We start from the raw sequence: 18,639 nt of genomic DNA, 5'->3' as shown, positions 1-18,639 counted from the left end.
TGGAGACGCTCCTTCACATATACTGGACCAAGACCGTTTAGGACTTTAATGGTGAGCACCAACACTTTGAATTGGCAGGTTGGCAGGAGCTGGGACAGAGTGAAGGGAGCCCACCCCGTTGTAGGGATTTGAACCACCGACCTTACAACCAGCAAGCCCAAGAAGCCCATAGCGCCACCTCTAACCTTAAACAAGATGAGGTTATTCTGTAAACTGGGATGGTTTTTGCCTGACGTTGCCCACCTCTGCAGCATGGTTGGTGGGAGAGGGCTGATCACCTGACCTCCATCACCCACATCACTGCTGCTTAGCAGGAGGGGGAGCCGCAACACCACCGCAGTGCAAACACTGCAGGAGTAGCACCAGTTTGCACCACGCCACCCTCCTCATCTGCTCCCTCGCCCCAAGTGCTTCTACACTCCTAGATTAAGCTAACTACAGGTGAGGCTGACTCAATCTTGCAGACCTACAGAGGACCCCTGCGTCAGAGTTGCCGGACTGCAAAGTTGCGAAATTTGGCTGTTGGTCAAAGAAGGGGTTGATGATCCCTGCCACAGTAGATCATTAAGCCTGAAGTCTACACAAGGGCACTACGATCAAAACAGCTTGTGATTTGCAGAGTTGGGAGACCCGTACATAGAGATACAGGGGTACATCCTGTTATGAACTTAATTCATTCTGGAGGTCCGTTCATAATAATAATAATAATAATAATAATAATAATAATAATTTTATATGCCTGTTGTCTTTGTCCATGGAGTTTTCTTGGCAGGGATACTGGAGTGGCTTGCCGGTTCCTCCTCCAGGTGGATCACGTTTGGTCAAAACTCTCCACTATGACCTGTTCATCTTGGGTGCCCTGCTCGGCATAGTTCATAGCTTCTCTGAGTTCTTCAAGCCCCTTCGCCACGGCAAGGCAGTGATCCATGAAGGGGATTTTGTTTGACCAAACTGCGGGAGGCAGTGGAGGACAGAGGTGCCTGGCGTTCTCTGGTCCATGGGGTCACGAAGAGTCGGACACGACTAAACGACTAAACAACAATAATAATTTATTTATACCCTGCCCTTCCCGGTTCAAAAACCGGGCTCAAAGTGGCTAACAACAAATTTAAAACACTTTAAAACACTTAATTATAAAAGCAACATAAATCAATGCTGCCTTCCTCTTCTCCATAAACACACAAGATGTAACTGGCTGTACTTTTGAATAAATAAGGTATAATATTCATTGTATCAAATTATAGATTTCAACAGAAGTTTCATAAAATTCAACGAAAAAAAGCAGAAGACCCAGCGGATCCTAGGCTTCATCAGTAGATATGGCTCATATGTAATATTTACAGGTTAGTGGATCTTATAGCACAGTAGTGGTGAAACAAGGCTAATATTCTGGAAATCCTTGTCAGACTCTGTGAAAGGATTCTGTGGAACTGTAATAACCCTTCATGTGGATTATTGGACTCTATGAACAGACAGGTGGAATAGATACTCATACATGTCTGGACCTCATGCATGAACTGATCCACTGGGTCTTCTGCTTTTTTCGGTGAACTTTATGAGACTTCCGTTGAAATCCGTAATTTGATACAATGAATATTATACCTTATTTATTCAAAAGTACAGCCGGTTACGTCTTGTGTGTTTATGGAGTATGTTTCACATAGGTTTGTTGTTGTTGTTTTGCCTTCCTCTTTCTTCTCCTGCAGCGTCAGGAGAAGGGGGTGACCTCCATCATTCCTCCTCCATCTCTCCCCCTTGTGTCCAATTCCTGACACCTGTCGAAAAAGGAGAGAGACCCTGTTCCTTCCATGTCTTTCAGATCTACTCAGCTGCTGCTGCTTTCCCTTTTCTTTTGCCAGATGTCATCACTCCGAACGGGCTGAACATTAAGAAATTCTCCGCTATGCACGAGTTCCAGAATCTGCATGCCACCTGTAAAGCTAGGATCCAAGAGTTTGTTCGAGGCCATTTCTACGGGTATGTTCAAAAAATGGACAATTGGGTTATTCCAAAATGTTAGGGTAGACCTTGCCCCAGACACCCAAAACCCCATTCACAGTTTATCTGTGGGACTGGGAAATAGCCTTGCTGGCAGACAAAGGTGCCAAATTGGAGGAGTGATTAGGGGAGCTGACATCACTTGTGTGACATCAGGATGTCGAGGGGGAGCTGGGGGCCAAACGGCTCAACGGCAGTGACTCCTCTCTCACTTCCTCTTGGTGTTGCCACTGGCGGGAGGCTGCTTCAACCTTCCTTCCCCTCCATGGCAGGGAGGAGAAGGAGCTGGCCGCTGGAGGCATGTTTCACTTGGCTCCGTACATTTGGGTCATTGGGGGTCCCAGCCCCTAACCCAAAAATATAGGGAGGGTACTGGCACCCCTGCTGGCATGATTGCCAATGTTTGACTTCAAAGATGCTGGGATCTGAGGAAGGGTGAGGGTGGCATGTGAGGTGCGCCAAGGGGTGGACTTCATTAGGCCTAATGTTTGGGGGGAAGGGATTCGATCCAGTTAACATTTAAAGGCAAATGCACCTAATTCACACTGTCCAACGCAATTGTTGTTTAGTTGTTTAGTCGTATCTGACTCTTCATGACCCCATGGACTAGAGCATGCCAGGCACTCCTGTCTTCCACTGCCTCCTGCAGCTTGGTAAAACTCACGTTCATAGCTTCGAGAACACTATCCAACCATCTCGTCCTCTGTCGTCCCCTTCTCCTTGTGCCCTCCATCTTTCCCAACATCAGGGTCTTTTCCAGGGAGTCTTCTCTTCTTATGAGATGGCCAAAGTATTGGAGCCTCAGCTTCAGGATCTGTCCTTCCAGTGAGCACTCAGGGCTGATTTCCTTCAGAATGGATAGGTTTGATCTTCTTGCAGTCCATGGGACACTCAAGAGTCTCCTCCAGCACCATAATTCAAAAGCGTCAATTCTTTGGCGATCAGCCTTCTTTATGGTCCAGCTCTCACTTCCATACATCACTACTGAGAAAACCATAGCTTTAACTATATGGACCTTTGTCGGCAAGGTGATGTCTCTGCTTTTTAAGATGCTCTCTAGGTTCGTCATTGCTCTTCACCCAAAAAGCAGGTGTCTTTTAATTTCGTGACTGCTGTCACCATCTGCAATCATAATGGAGCTCAAGAAAGTAAAATCTCTCACTGCCTCTATTTCTTCTCCTTCTATTTGGCAGGAGGTGATGGGACCAGTGGCCATGATCTTCGGGGGGTTTTATGTTAAGTTTCAGACCATATTCTGCGCTCTCCTCTTTCACCTTCATTAAAAGGTTCTTTAATTCCTCCTCACTTTCTGCCATCAAGGTTGTGTCATCTGCATATCTGAGTTTGTTGATATTTCTTCCGGCAATCTTAATTCCAATTTGGGATTCATCCAGACCAGCCTTTCGCATGATGAATTCTGTATATAAGTTAAATAAGCAGGGAGACAATATACAGCCTTGTCGTACTCCTTTTCCAATGTTGAACCAATCAGTTGTTCCATATCCAGTTCTAACTGTAGCTTCTTGTCCCACATAGAGATTTCGCAGGAGACAGATGAGGTAATCAGGCACTCCCATTTCTTTAAGAACTTGCCATAGTTTGCTGTGGTCGACACAGTCAAAGGCTTTTGCGTAGTCAATGAAGCAGAAGTAGATGTTTTCTGGAACTCTCTAGCTTTCTCCATAATCCAGCGCATGTTTGCAATTTGGTCTCTGGTTCCTCTGCCCCTTCGAAATCCAGCTTGCACTTCTGGGAGTTCTCGGTCCACATACTGCTTAAGCCTGCCTTGTAGAATTTTAAGCATAACCTTGCTAGCGTGTGAAATGAGTGCAATTGTGCAGTAGTTGGAGCATTCTTTGGCACTTCCCTTCTTTGGGATTGGGATGTAGACTGATCTTCTCCAATCCTCTGGCCACTGCTGAGTTTTCCAAACTTGCTGACATATTGAGTGTAGCACCTTAACAGCATCATCTTTTTAAAATTTTAAATAGTTCAGCTGGAATATCATCACTTCAACTGGCCTTGTTATTAGCAGTGCTTTTTAAGGCCCATTTGACTTCACTCTCCAGTATGTCTGGTTCAAGGTCAGCAACCACACTACCTGGGGTATACGAGACATCCATTTCTTTCTGGTATAGTTCCTCTGTGTATTCTTGCCACCTCTTCTTGATGTCTTCTGCTTCTGTTAGGTCCTTACCACTTTTGTCCTTTATTAGGGTAATCTTTGTATGAAATGTTCCTTTCAGATCTCCAATTTTCTTGAATAGATCTCTGGTTTTTCCCATTCTACCATTTTCCTCTATAGAAACTGAAACACAGCCATCATCCAAAGTTCACACTTCTCCAAATTTTACAGTGCAGTTGTCCAGCCAAGTGTACAAAAAGGATTCATGAGGGCAAAGTGTGCCTTAAAATGCATAGATTAGTGAAAATAGCATACTAGGAAAAATTGCTTGCAAAGTTTTGCCAATGAGTTTCTTAAGAGAAATTTTCACTAAAATGCTAAGAATTTTTTTAAAAAATTGTAAACTGCTGTGGAAATGTAGAAAACAGAATTTAAGATGGAAAAACTGAGAATCATCTGTTGCTCTCATTATTCCAAAGAGCAGAGAAACAATATGCAGCTTTAGTTACTGGGATAGAGGATTTACCAGCCTGTACTGGGGTCGCTGGCAATCCAGGAGGAACCCGCTTTGCCCAGATTTATAAACAGATGCAGAAAACTTACTGTTTCATCAGGCTTAGATTTTGCTACATTAAGTGCTACAGAATATATAATGATAAATAACAGCAACAGAATGCTGTGACGGATTGTGTATATATGGCATGAGATACTCTTTCAGTAAAGACAGTAGCTGTAATCTAACAACCCCTGGAGGATCACAGTTTACTCATCTGGGCTTTATGTTCTTATTGTTAACAATGGCTATTACTATCTGATTAACAGACTAGTTTCATGCTTTAATGGCTTCTAAGCAGTGCACAGTTTTAAATAAACAACGAAACAGTTCCATCCAAATGCTAAAAGCACCCATATTTATGATACACCATAAAGTAGGGGCATTTAAAAGCATTACAATTAATAAGTAAACAAACAATTAAAAAAAACAATCAAGTTCAGGGGACTGCTTGCCCAAACAGGTGTGTCTTCAAGACTGCCAGTGCAGATGGTGGCATTCATATTTCAGCCAGGAGGGCGTTCCACAACACTGGTGCCATCGCTGTGTGTGTTGGCTAGTCAAGATTCACGCAGATGAGAGGTAGAACAGGAAACCTGCAGTGTTGTTGCTGTGTCAATGACCTTCAGTCGGCAGCACAGTTTACCATGAGCCCTCTTTGATCGACCACTTGACCCATTTTACGTTTGTTTGCCCTTGATTTCAGACATCTTGATTTCAACCTTGAAAGGACTTTGTTTTTCTTCATTGCTGGGAGATACGAGTTTTCAAACAAAGGAGCCGACATGTTTTTAGAGGCCTTATCAAGATTGAACTTCCTCTTGAGGGTAAGAAAAAATGCAAATTCATATGAGGCTGCCTTAGTCTGTTTCCCTCGCCTGCTCTGACTGGCAGCTGTCCTCCGGGTCCCAGAGACAGAGCACAATGAATCGAGTTGGCATCTGTCTGTGTCAAGAGGCAATGGAAGAGTGCAAATACATTGCATGTGAGAAGGACTAAATACTGTTAGAGATGCTGGGGACTGCTACTGAGATTTTATGCATGTACTTTATGGGCCCTGCCTCTACACAAAGCTCAACAAGGGTATAATACAAACTCACATATGTATAGTGCAATGGATATGGTGCAATGGTCTTTGCCACTTGGCTGTCTCAGATGCAGCGCACACATAGTCAAATCTGATATGTATGGGCTAGGGGAAGACTAATAGTGCAATGGAACGGCATCCGATTTTTGCATTGGGACTATCCTTAGGCCACACCTCCTATTCCTAGGCCACACCCCTCACCAGCTCTGCTTTACATCCTCCATGAGTGTTTTTGCCTGGCTGGAATGTGTCTTTGAACTCTGATAATGCTTCTTCCTTGCCTGGATGAATATTCTTTGCTCCGCCCACTTTGGCCCCTTGCAACAGCAAACAGTATCATGTGGCCCCTAGGAAGCTGACCAGAACAGAATGCGGCCCTTGGTCTGAAAAAAGGTTTCCCAACCCTGGTGTCAGTGGTCTTTCGGATAACGTGGTTCCAAACCATTTAGGTCTTTAAAGGTCAAACAAGATGAGCAATAAGGGGAGGGCATTGCAAAAAATCTCTCCCTGTTGAGACGGGCATCTTTTCTTCATTCAGGTGCACAGGAGCGATGTCACCGTCGTGGTGTTCTTCATAATGCCAGCAAATACCAACAATTTCAACGTGGAAACCCTGAAAGGCCAGGCAGTCCGGAAGCAGCTATGGTAAACCTCTTTCTTTCTCTTTTGGCGTGGCAAAAGAGTTAATGACAGGAGGGAGCCAGCGGTAAATCACACAGAGCAAGTTGAAGTTAACTCTTTATTAGCAAAAACAGGATCTGCACAGGAGTGTCAGGCCTAATGAGCAGAGCAACTCATCTCTGGCAGGTCCTGCCCCCTTGAAGCAGGAGCCGAGACTGAAGGTCCTCGTCTCCCCACAGTCGCCTAAGCCCCCTCCTCTCCCAGGTCCCCTCCAAGCAATCTGAGACTGCCAGCGCACCTGTCTCATACTCTCCAACATTTCTCCAATGAAAATAGGGACGTCCCATTCCATAATGATAATTTTACTATTTATACCCCACACATCTTACTGGGTTGGCCCAGCCACTCTGGGCAGCTTCCAATATATATAAATATAAAGACATAATAAAACATTAAACATTTTTTAATAAAAAAACCACTTCCCTATACAGGATTGCCTTCAGATGGCTCAGGAGTCGAATAGCTCCATAAAGGTAAAGATAAAGGTACCCCTGCCCGTACGGGCCAGTCTTGCCAGACTCTGGGGTTGTGCGCCCATCTCACTTAAGAGGCCAGGGGCCAGCGCTGTCCGGAGACACTTCCGGGTCACGTGGTCAGCGTGACATCGCTGCTCTGGTGAGCCAGAGCCGCACACGGAAACGCCGTTTACCTTCCCGCTGGTAAGCGGTCCCTATTTATCTACTTGCACCCGGAGGTGCTTTCGAACTGCTAGGTTGGCAGGCACTGGGACCGAGCAGCGGGAGCGCACCCCGCCGCAGGGATTCGAACCGCCGACCTTTCAATCGGCAAGTCCTAGGCGCTGAGGCTTTAACCCACAGCGCCACCTGCGTCCTCCATACCCCCCAACATTTCTCCAATGAAAATGGGGACATCCTAAGGAAAAGTGGGACATTCCGGGATCAAATCAGAAACCAAGATGGCTTCTCTAAATCAGGGACATCCCTAGAAAATAGGGACACGTGGAGAGGCTGCTGTCTCTGCTCCTCCCTCTTCATGCCTCTCCTGGTTCTGGGAGACCAAGGGGGAGCGGAGCTTGTTGCAGTAGGAGCGAGAGGAGGCACCCATGAATCTTTACCAGCCGCACTCATCTCTGCGTCTTTGCCTCCCTCCTCTCCTGCTTCTGAGTCTGGACTGCCCTCTGTCACTGACTCCCCCAGCTCACTAAGCCCTGTTGCCTCTTCAGCTTCCGACACCTCCGCCTTCCAGTCTTCTCCCTCTTCTGACCGCTCCTCATTGTCCCAACACCCATCCCCTGGCTCTGAGTCTTCTTCCTTTGGGGGTTCCCTGATAGATCCTCCCACCGTTCCTCTGTGTCCAACCAGTCCATGACAGTCCGTGACTGACTGGTTGATTCATGACAGTCCATGACTGATTGATCGACTGCTTCTGGTGTGTGAAACGGCTGGTGGGTTTCATGTTTGCCAAAAGGGTGAACCTGACCAAGTTAGGTCCTTTAATTTCAGGAGGTCCGCTCTAAGTAAAATATAGTTGCACACCACCCAATTTATTCTATGAAATATCTGGCAGCTGACCCAGGGCTTGCTCAAGCTGTGGTTCCCATCTTACTCTTATTGAATTGGGTCAATGCCCACACACCTGGTTCAAGACCTGGATCTGATGCGCAGTTTGCAAAATTAGGGTGAACCCCGCTGTGTCTGCAGTCATTAGGCAGGAAGGGGAATTTTGGCAGGAGGAGAATTGAAAGGGAGAAAAAAAATAAGAGAAAGAATGAAACAGGAAGGAATTTGGCAAGAGGCAGTTTTGCTTCTGCATCACAGTAACTCTTGCCATTTCTGGACCATGTATCCAACTTGCACTAGGTGTTTTAGAGACTGCTGCCTTGTGGTCTGATAAAGTAACCACATCCTTCTCTTTTAAAGGTGTTCCAAATGAAACACAAAACCATGTGTCCTATGCCCAATATCTCCTTGGGGAGCTGCAGTTGTACGGTGTTTCCTCAGCGGGAGAGATACAGAGATCTCTCCGCAATAGGAAATACATTTTCTTCCCCTGCCCCACAGCTAATGTCCATGTGCGGGGTGAAACTGCAGTTCTGGAATGGCGGGGTCAGAACTTTATGCACATGCGAGTTTTATATGCACACGTAAAAGCTTAGAAATAGTTATTCAAATTAAATAGAAAAGCAATACCTGTCAACACAGAGGGACGCGGGTGGTGCTGTGGGTTAAACCACAGAGCCTAGGACTTGCCGATCAGAAGGTCGGCAGTTCGAATCCCCGCAATGGGGTGAGCTTCCGTTGCTCGGTCCCAGCTCCTGCCAACCTAGCAGTTCGAAAGCTTGTCAAAGTGCAAGTAGATAAATAGGTACCACTCCAGCGGGAAGGTAAATGGCGTTTCCGTGCACTGCTCTGGTTCGCCAGAAGTGGCTTAGTCATGCTGGCCACATGACCCAGAAACTGTAAGCCGGCTCTCTCAGCCAATAAAGCAAGATGAGCGCCGCAACCCCAGAGTCGGCCACGACTGGACCTAATGGTCAGGGGTCCCTTTACCTTTACCTTTACCTGTCAACACAGCAGGGAAAGCTGCAGCCAGGTGGATTGGTATGCCTTCTTAGTCTGCTGCCCTGGTCTCACTGTTGATGGTGGACTTCAGAGCCTCTCCTATTTTTCCTTCTTATGGTCTGTTATCTTTAAACTAGACCTTGAGTAGAGAACTGTCCTCTGTAAAGCATGACACAGCCACCTTAGAGAGGTTCAGGGAGTGAACTGAAGGCTGGCAGGATGTTGAGATACCTTGCAGTAGGTGATTTGGGGACAGTGGATTTGTGACCTGCTAGGAGTGCTCGTGTTTGCTTATCTTCCATCTATTGGCATATTTGTAAATAAAGCAAATATTACAATAGGGATGTGGAGCCTGTGTCCCTTGCTGGACTACAGTTCCTCTCATCCTTGACCATTGGCCATGTTGTCTTGGGTTGATGGGAGTTGTGTCCAACAACATCTGGAGGGCCATGGGTTCCCCAAAAATTGCAACACAAAAAAAATGTCATAGATCTCTAGTGTTCTCTTCCTTGCAAAGGAAGCCAAACCCAGGCACTGCTGCCCCTCGAACATTTCTGCGATCAGGGGAACACAACTTTGCTCACCCAAATGCCCTCTAAATGTTGTTCGATTCCTCCTCCCAGCCAATATGGCCAATGGTCAGGGGTGATGGGAGTTGCGTGGCAGGTTCCCGCCTCCCCCTGGTGGAAATAACGACACATGACACAAGTATTTAGGTTAATGGGCTAAAAAATGGCCACAACTTTATTGGTGATGAGCGGTATTGGCTTAGGCATTGGTCCTACCGACTATCCGGCTTCAGCCTGTTTGCTTGAAGACTGGGAAGGGTTAACCACCAGTAGGGGGAGACCTGCTGATGCATATCAACTAGGAACTCCCCCGGGGTCACTGCTAGGGGGCGTGCCTTAGGCCCTCACCTCCATAGGCTTCAGACAGGGCCACGCCCCCCGGAATCCTTTACTGCAGTGTTTCCCAACCTTGGGCCTCCAGCTGTTTTTGGACTACAACTCCCATCATCCCTAGCTAGCAAGACCAGTGGTCAGGGATGATGGGAATTGTAGTTCAAAAACAGCTGGAGGCCCAAGGTTGGGAAACACTGCTTTACTGGATTACCCTTCAATATGCGGGGGAGGTGATGGCGCTTCCTCCCCCCTTCATCTGCATAACAATACCCCTACCAATCCCTACCAATGCCTAAACGCCAATCCTAGGAAGTTGTGGCGATTTGCTACAAGGTAGGTGAAAAAACCAAGTGGCTGGTGCCAATTTGCCAAGTGGAAAAATTCCTACCAGGCCCCTTAACGGCGACCAACCGAAGTCCATAGCAAGGTCTTAATGAAAACCTAAAGGGCGGGAGGGTGGGAAACCGGAGGAGCTGTGGCAGCAAAAGAGGGAGATCCTTGGCCGTGCCCATGTTAAATAGCGCAAACCACGCCTCCCCCCCAGGCCAGCCGATTGGCTGGCTAGGGAGATGACACAGCCAAGGATTCCCTCAATGGTGCGGAGGCTGGGAGCCAGCCCCTGCGCACGTGGGGAAGGCGTGAAGCCCGCAACCCCACCTCCTCTCGAGCTCGGAAGTGGCTTTGTAGTCCAGCGTCTGAAGGGCACCAAGTTGGGGGAGGCTGGCAGGAAAAAGAAGAAGCAGAGATCAACATGATTCATATGGGAAACATTCACACAGGAGAAAGTGGATCGGAAGTCTTTAATGATGATCTCTTTCTTTCTCTCTCTCTCTTAGGGACACTGCGCATTTGCTCAAGGAAAAATTTGGCAAAAAGCTCTATGATGCACTATTAAGGTGAGCTCTCATTCACAGAATCATAGAACTGGAAGGGACCCAAGGGTCATCTAGTCCAACCCCCTGCAATGCAGGAATCTCAGCTAAAGCATCCATGACAGATGGATTCAGGTGTCTCATATTTCACTGTAGAGTTATGTTTTGCGTATGAAGTTCTGGGTTAGTTAAACAATCCCAGTATTGTGGGCCAGAGAGAGCTCCTGCTTCAGAAATTTTAAATGATTATCTTGGGAAATGCTTCCCTTCTTTTCACAAAAAAAGATCTTCCCTATTGCACCCACAGAGGAGAAATCCCTGATATGAGCAAGATCATAGATCGTGATGACCTCACCATCATAAAACGGGCCATCTATTCAACTCAGGTTAGAGGCTTTTTTCTGATTATTTAATGGAAAGCATAAAATTTGTCTTATAGTCTAGCTCTCACTAGAGTAGTAAATCTACATACCATCAATATCATTCTTTTTAAAAAGTTACTTATTTTCTTTAAATGCTATGGGTTGTATCCTGTTCTGGGCCTACTCAGAGTAGACCCATTGATGTTAATGAGCACAACTATTAATTTCTTCTGTGTATAACGATGTATTAATTTCTACTACTCTGAGGAGAACTTGGTTGGCTACAACCTATCCCTTTCCCAGGCCCATTAAGGCCCGCTGTGTGGCTTATAATAAAGAAAATCACAGCAGAATAAGATATAAATAGAAACCTTTTAAACAACAACAACAACCCACCCTTGAAACCTTAAAAGAGCATGAAACGAGTTTCCTAAAAGTAACCACAGAGATGGTCAACTTCCTTCTGAATTCAGAAGGTTCCAAATAAATTGGGGCCACTTCAAAAAGGCTATGCTGGTCTTTAGACCCCATTGGCTACAAACTTGCCTTTTTTGTGTTTATTTGAAACATGTCCCCAAATGCACATCTTGTTCTGTTGCAGCGACAGGGACTTCCGCCGGTGACAACCCACAACATGATCGATGATTCCACCGACCCAATCCTGAGCACCATTAGACGCATCGGCCTTTTCAACAACCGGACAGATCGAGTCAAGGTGCAACTCTCAGGGCTTTAAAAAAATATATATTTCCATGTCTTCTCTGCCTTAAAAAATCTGGAACAGCTGGTACACAGAGTACACCAGTGAGGCCGGTGAAGGTCCTGTGTGAGTGTGTGGAGGCGGTTGGAGGATGGATGGTGGCTAACAGATTGAGGTTGAATCCTGACAAGACAGAAGTACTGTTTTGGGGGGACAGGAGGGGGGCAGGTGTGGAGGATTCCCTGGTCCTGAATGGGGTAACTGTGCCCCTGAAGGACCAGGTGCGCAGCCTGGGAGTCATTTTGGACTCACAGCTGTCCATGGAGGCACAGGTCAAATCTGTGTCCAGGGCAGCTGTTTACCAGCTCCATCTGGTACGTAGGCTGAGACCCTATCCGCTTGCAGACTGTCTCGCCAGAGTGGTGCATGCTCTGGTTATCTCCCGCTTGGACTACTGCAATGCACTCTACGTGGGGCTACCTTTGAAGGTGACTCGGAAACTACAACTAATCCAGAATGTGGCAGCTAGACTGGTGACTGGGGGCGGCCGTCGAGACCATATAACACCGGTCTTGAAAGACCTACATTGGCTCCCAGTACGTTTCTGAGCACAATTCAAAGTGTTGGTGCTGACCTTTAAAGCCCTAAACGGCCTCGGTCCAGTATACCTGAAGGAGCGTCTCCACCCCCATCATTCTGCCCGGACGCTGAGGTCCAGCGCCAAGGGCCTTCTGGCGGTTCCCTCATTGTGAGAAGCAAAGCTACAGGGAACCAGGCAGAGGGCCTTCTCGGTAGTGGCGCCCGCCCTGTGGAACGCCCTTCCAGCAGATGTCAAAGTGATAAACAACTACCTGACATTCAGAAGACATCTTAAGGCTGCCCTGTTCAGATAAGTTTTTAACGTGTGATATTTTACTGTATTTTTGGTTTCTATGGAAGCCGCCCAGAGTGGCTGGGGAGGCCCAGCCAGATGGATGGCGTATAAATAATAAATAATAATAATAATAATAATAATAATAATAATAATAATTATAAAAAAGATGCATTATTTTCAGAAGGCAGGAGGGAAAACATGACACTGTCCTAATCCAAGCCAGGTCATTGATCTTTCTCTCCCAGTACTATTGCTGCTACGTGAGTTCCTTTTAACTAGACCAGCCATTCCCACCCTTGAACCCCCAGACGGCAACCAAGGCAGCCAGTTTTAAAACAGGGGCTATATGAGGTCTAAACTGAACCCCAGCCAGGAATCCTTAAGATGCCAAAAGAGTCTTCAGTTTTTGCTGCAACAGGCTTATTTATTTAGTGAATTGAGTCCAGGATCAAACGGGTTATATGAGTTCTAAATTAAATACTAGCCAGTAATTTTGCATTTTGCACCAATTGAAATTTCCCAAGTCATCTTCAATGGGAAAGCCCCATGCAGAGCACATTGCAGTAATCCAATCTGGAAGTTCAACCATCCCACATAGATCAATTATGCTCACCTCCTGGTTCCTATGTGTGAAGAGCAGCTGTCACTCATGTCGCAGGGCCGGATTTAGGTTTGATGAGGCCCTAAGCTACTGAAGGTAATGGGGCCCTTTCTATGTCCAGCTGTTCTTTGTCAACAACAAATTGCTGCTTGTTTTTGTGTTGCATATATGCTATATGGTCATTTATGGACCAAATAGGTATCTAAAGCCATTTGCACATAACAAAATACAAAGTAATTGTTGAACTGAAATACAGTTAAGAAGAAGTATATTAATAGTGAAATACAATTAAGAAGAAGTATATTACATGCAGAATGTAGGCACCCTATATATAGAAAAGAGCAAACCAGTGATATTTTAGGGAGCAGGCTAGAAGGCGGGTCCCATTACTTACATCATAGGAGCCTACACAACACAAAACACTGTTGTTCTATTAGGTTTTATTTTATTTGTTTTTTATCTTATATTCTGGAAATGTGCATCCAGGTTTTTTCCTCTTTAATTTTTTTGGGGGGCCCCAAGAGAGTGAGGCCCTAAGCTATAGCTTGTTTTGCTCATACGTAAATCTGGCACTGCTCAGGTGGGTTGTGTCTCTGCTGGACATAGCAAGGGACTGCTAGATTTGAAAATTCCCCTTTTTTTTAATTACACCTCTAAAGGCAATGTTTGTGTGGGTTTTCTTCTTCTCATTCAGGTGATCTTGCACCCTGAATTCCTTTCTTCAACGAGTCCCTTATTGCCGATGGACTACGAAGAGTTTGTCAGAGGCTGCCATCTTGGGGTATTCCCATCATACTATGAACCCTGGGGTTACACTCCCGGTAAGCAAATGACAGACTCACTGCCTTTTATTGTAACTCGCTCTACGCGGGGCTGCCCTTGAAGCTGACCCAGAAACTCCAGCAGGTGCAGAATGCAATGGCGAGGCTCCTTACAGGGTCCTTGCTGCGTGATCACATTCATCCAGTGTTTTACCAACTGCACTGGCTCCCGGTGGAGTACAGGGTCAGGTTCAAGGTCTGGTTTTGACCTTTAAAGCCCTATGCAGCCTAGGACCCACATACCTACGGGACCGCCTCTCCTGGTATGCCCCGCGGAGGACCTTACGGTCCACAAATGACAACATTTTGGAGGTCCTGAGCCTCAAGGAGGTTAGATTGGTTTCAACTAGGGCCAGGACCTTTTCAGCACTGGCCCCGACGTGGTGGAATGCTTTGTCACAAGAGACTAGGGCCCTGCGGGACTTGACATCTTTCCGCAGGGCCTGCAAGACAGAGCTGTTCCGCCTGGCCTTTGGTTTGGACTCGATCTGATCCTTATGTTTCCCTCCCCTTAATGTCTTGATTTATCGGCTATTTTAAAATGAGGCTGCATTTTAAATTGCATTTTAACCTGTATTTTAAATTGTGTTTTTTCCCTCCTCTCTTTTTCCCCTATTATGTTTTTACTGTGATTTTATTGGTGTTAGCTGCCCTGAGCCCGGCTCTGGCCGGGGAGGGCGGGTTATAAATTATTATTATTATTATTATTATTATTATTATTATTATTACAGATGGGGGGGCGCACAGTTTCAATGCAGCCTGCTTCTGGTGTGACCCTGCAAAGTTGCACATCACTGTGAGAGTTAAACCTTCTTTGTCTTTTGGCAGCTGAGTGCACCGTCATGGGGATTCCCAGCGTGACAACAAATCTCTCCGGATTTGGCTGTTTCATGCAGGAGCATGTGGCTGACCCAGCTGCCTACGGTGAGGACATTGCAGCCATGGAACAGATTATTAATGTGCTAGAGGTTAGCCAGCACAGTGCATTTCCACATGCTTTTTCCCAACTTTGAGAGATTGGGCTGATTTGGTTGCAGGTTTTTGTGCTGCATTTTTGGTTAATATTTTGGTTACAGACTAAAAGGAGAATTCTCTGAATGTCTAGATCCAGGCTTGGGACAATCACTCTTTGGTGAGAAAGCCCCAGCAGAAATCTAAAATCACAAAACATGTAGCAAAGTAAATCACGGAAATATAGACAGTTAGGCCTTTAAAATATCCCCTTCTAAGTTACAACGGAACCTCGGGTTACATACCTTCCACCTTACAAACGCTTTGGATAATGAGCTCCGCTAACCCAGAAGTAGGTCTCCTGGTAGCAAACTTTGTCCCGGGATGTGAGCGGAAGTCGTGCGCCAGTGGCCTGGCAGCAGCGGGAGGCCCCATTAGCAAAAGCGCACCTCATGTTACGAATGGTTTCGGGTTAAGAACAGACCTCCAGAACAAATTAAGTTCATCACTGGAGGTACCACTGTATTTCCTAAGTTTCCCACTTCCCTTAGTATAGAAAATCACCACACATTTGGTGAGTTAAAAATGGTTTACTTACAAACTCTTCAAAGGCCCAATTCATGTGTTTTTCCATATAGCAGCAAGAAAAGATAGGCAGGGTGACTTAGTTTCAAAAATGCTAATTTCCTAAATTATTTGCATAGAAACACAAAGATGGCTTGCTGAAGCCACACGGTCTAAGCTTTGAGCCTCTAGCTCAGACATCCTTACTGGAAGGGTTCACATCACGGCAGGATGGAGGAAAGTTGGAGAACAAAAAGTTTGGTAGTCCTTCCTCCCAAGGTTAGGGGATGTGACTTAGCTAAGCCTGGCAGAACAATGTACTCTATGGTCTTAACCCCTCCATGCATTAATTAGAGGTTGGTTATATGAGGCTGGATATATCCCACATTTTGGACCTTCCAAAGTTCCTCTCCACTTTAAAAAGAGAGTGGGAGAAGAGGAGAGTTCAGATTGGCTATACAAAGCACAAACATCTCCACTTGATGAGGGATGGGATTTTGCAAAGGTCATTATTATGCATAATGACAGATGCAACAGAAGCCTTCAAAGGCCAAAGAGCAACTGCAAACTCTTTTCTTTCCAATCTTGGTTTGTCTCCTGCAGGTATTTACATTGTGGACAGGAGATTCCGCTCCCCAGATGAGTCCTGTAACCAGCTGACGCAGTTCCTGTATGGATTCTGCCAGCAGTCACGTCGGCAAAGGATCGTTCAGAGAAACCGAACGGAGAGGCTCTCGGACTTGCTGGACTGGCGATATCTAGGCAGGGTACACTGAATGATTGCATGTGTATCACGCTCCCTGTTGCTTGAGATCAGGGGTTGGCGACTTCGGCCTAGAGGATGAATGCAGCCTTCCAGGCCTCTCTTATCTGGCCCTTAGGATTCTCCACAGGCCACACCGCCAACCCTGGCCACACTTTTCATCAGCTCTACCTCTCCTCAGGTGGTTTTTGCCTTGCTGAAATGTATCCTTGAACTGCAATGCCTGACTGGGAGATGGAGGCATGTCTCTGTGTATTAATCTCTGACTTATTCTTGGCTGAGATGTAACCTAATGTGCAAGGCAAGAACAACATCCATTGCTATGCCCGCTTTTAATAATAATAATGTAATGGGAAAAGGGGGCTGCTCGTGCGTAAGCATTTAAAGCCTCCAAGCTTTACCATCAGTTCCTAAACTTTCCCAGTCCGAGGAGCCATGGGTGCATGGCTACCTCAATCGCTGGCAGAATCCGTCAGTGGGCATTTCCGGAATTTACTCCAACATAAGAGTTCCTTGACGGAGACTCTTCTTCTGGATTCTCTGTGTGACAGTTTCCTCCGCGGAGTGGGCGTCCCCAGCGGAGGTCCTGAGCCTTCCCCGCTATTCTCACTGGAAACATCTTGGAGCCCTTCCTCCGATTGAGTTTCTGCAGGAACTCTCCCTCTCCCCCTACTGGTTCCTTCCTCCGCATCCGAGGCTCTCCTAGCCTCCTTGAGCCCTTCCACCACCTGACTCTCCGATGGCAGTTCCCTGACATCCACCTCCCCTCCAGGACCCCCCTCACCCCTTGTTTCCCCCTCTTCTCTGGGTGGTGAGGCTGGGAACCCCCGGAAGGAATCCTCCTCATCTTCGGTGGACTCAAAAACCGCTCTCCACCTATTCCTATCCCTTCTTTCCCCATACTCTTCCCCATCTGATTCTTCTTCCTCTTCCTGTCCTGATTCTGGGAACCCCTCGAATTCCTCGTCCTCATCAGTGGTGCCGAAGTGTTCCTCCCAGAACCTAGCCAAGGGCTGGGACTTCCTTGGGAACCGGCGATGAAATGTTCCTATTAAGACCTCATCCTTGACTATTTCTGCCGGTAACCAGGTATTTTCGGACTCCGATTCCCCTTCCCATGCCACTAGGTACTCCACCTGTCTCCCCTTCCACCGAGAGTCGAGAATTTCTGCTACATGACTGCTCCGCTCCCTCTCTTCTACTTGCAGTGCCGCAGTAACCTCACTTTCGCGTTCCCCAAATTCTCGCCCCTCCCTGTATGGTGATAGTAATGACCTATGGAATACTGGATGCAGTTTCATGTTGTCTGGCAGCCTGAGTTTAAAGGCCACCGTATTGACCTGCTGTATAACCTCGAAGGGTCCCAGTCATTTTGGCCGCAATTTTTTGCAACCGCCTTTGAACGGTAACCCTTGTGTTGACAACCACACCCGGCCCCCCACCCTTATGGTCTCTCCTTCCCTTCTGTTCCAATCTGCCTGCTTCTTGTATTCTGCCTTGGCCCTATCCAAATTCATTTTGAGCTGTTGGTGTATTGCTTCCATTTCTTCCACAAAATGTTCCGCTGCCGGTACGCTCCATCCTTCCCCCCTTCCTCTGGAAAGGCCCTGGGGTGACACCCATAATTAGCCAAAAACGGACTCATGCCCGTGGACACATTTTCCGCGTTATTGTACGCGAATTCGGCCAGGGCTAATTTCTCTACCCAATCATTCTCCCTGTCATTTACATAACACCTCAGATATTGTTGCTGAATACTGTTTGTCCTTTCCGCCTGCCCATTTGTTTCTGGGTGTCTGGCGGTTGAGAAATTGACCTCTATGTGCAGTAAGCTCATGAGCTTCCTCCAGAACCTGGACGTAAATTGTTTCCCTCGATCTGTAACCACCCTCAAGGGGGCGTCATGCAACCTAAAAACGTGTTTTACAAACAACCTGGCGGTTTCTTCTGCCGTTACCGCATGTGAGCAAGCTATAAAGTGGCACATCTTGGTTAACAGGTCTACCACTAGCATTACCGCAGTTTTCCCCTTGGATCTTGGTAAATCCGTCAAGAAATCTATGGAAACTGCCTCCCATGGTCGTTCAGGTGTGGGTAATTGTTCCACCAACCCCGCTGGTGCCGCCCTTTCCCCCTTTGCTCGCTGGCAGCGGTCGCACCCCCTTACATACTCTCGTACATCTTCCCTCACCTTGGGCCCCCAGAATTGCCTGGTAACTAACCACATTGTTTTGTGTTGCCCAAAGTGCCCCGCGGTGGGGCT

The 18,639-nt window shown here is 46.8% G+C and overlaps 1 protein-coding gene across 2 annotated transcripts in view; it reads left to right on the top strand.

Moving 5' to 3' along the window:
* The window catches only part of GYS2 (glycogen synthase 2), a 147,635-nt gene that overhangs the window by 30,982 nt on the left and 98,014 nt on the right, over nucleotides 1–18,639 (top strand). For both annotated transcript variants that reach the window (XM_083700289.1, XM_083700288.1), the window contains exons 6-14: nucleotides 1,860–1,977; nucleotides 5,383–5,503; nucleotides 6,302–6,408; nucleotides 10,705–10,764; nucleotides 11,048–11,126; nucleotides 11,704–11,817; nucleotides 13,972–14,098; nucleotides 14,927–15,022; nucleotides 16,217–16,380. In XM_083700289.1, the coding sequence (XP_083556415.1) occupies nucleotides 1,860–1,977; nucleotides 5,383–5,503; nucleotides 6,302–6,408; nucleotides 10,705–10,764; nucleotides 11,048–11,126; nucleotides 11,704–11,817; nucleotides 13,972–14,098; nucleotides 14,927–15,022; nucleotides 16,217–16,380 (986 nt within the window). The remainder of the gene's footprint in view (nucleotides 1–1,859; nucleotides 1,978–5,382; nucleotides 5,504–6,301; nucleotides 6,409–10,704; nucleotides 10,765–11,047; nucleotides 11,127–11,703; nucleotides 11,818–13,971; nucleotides 14,099–14,926; nucleotides 15,023–16,216; nucleotides 16,381–18,639) is intronic.

The sequence above is a fragment of the Podarcis gaigeae genome (genome assembly GCF_964106915.1).
Source record: "Podarcis gaigeae genome assembly, chromosome: 10".
In the NCBI taxonomy this organism is placed as follows: Eukaryota; Metazoa; Chordata; class Lepidosauria; order Squamata; family Lacertidae; genus Podarcis; species Podarcis gaigeae.
The sequence above is the reverse complement of the archived record's forward strand: the minus strand, read 5'-3'. Positions and strand labels throughout refer to the sequence as shown.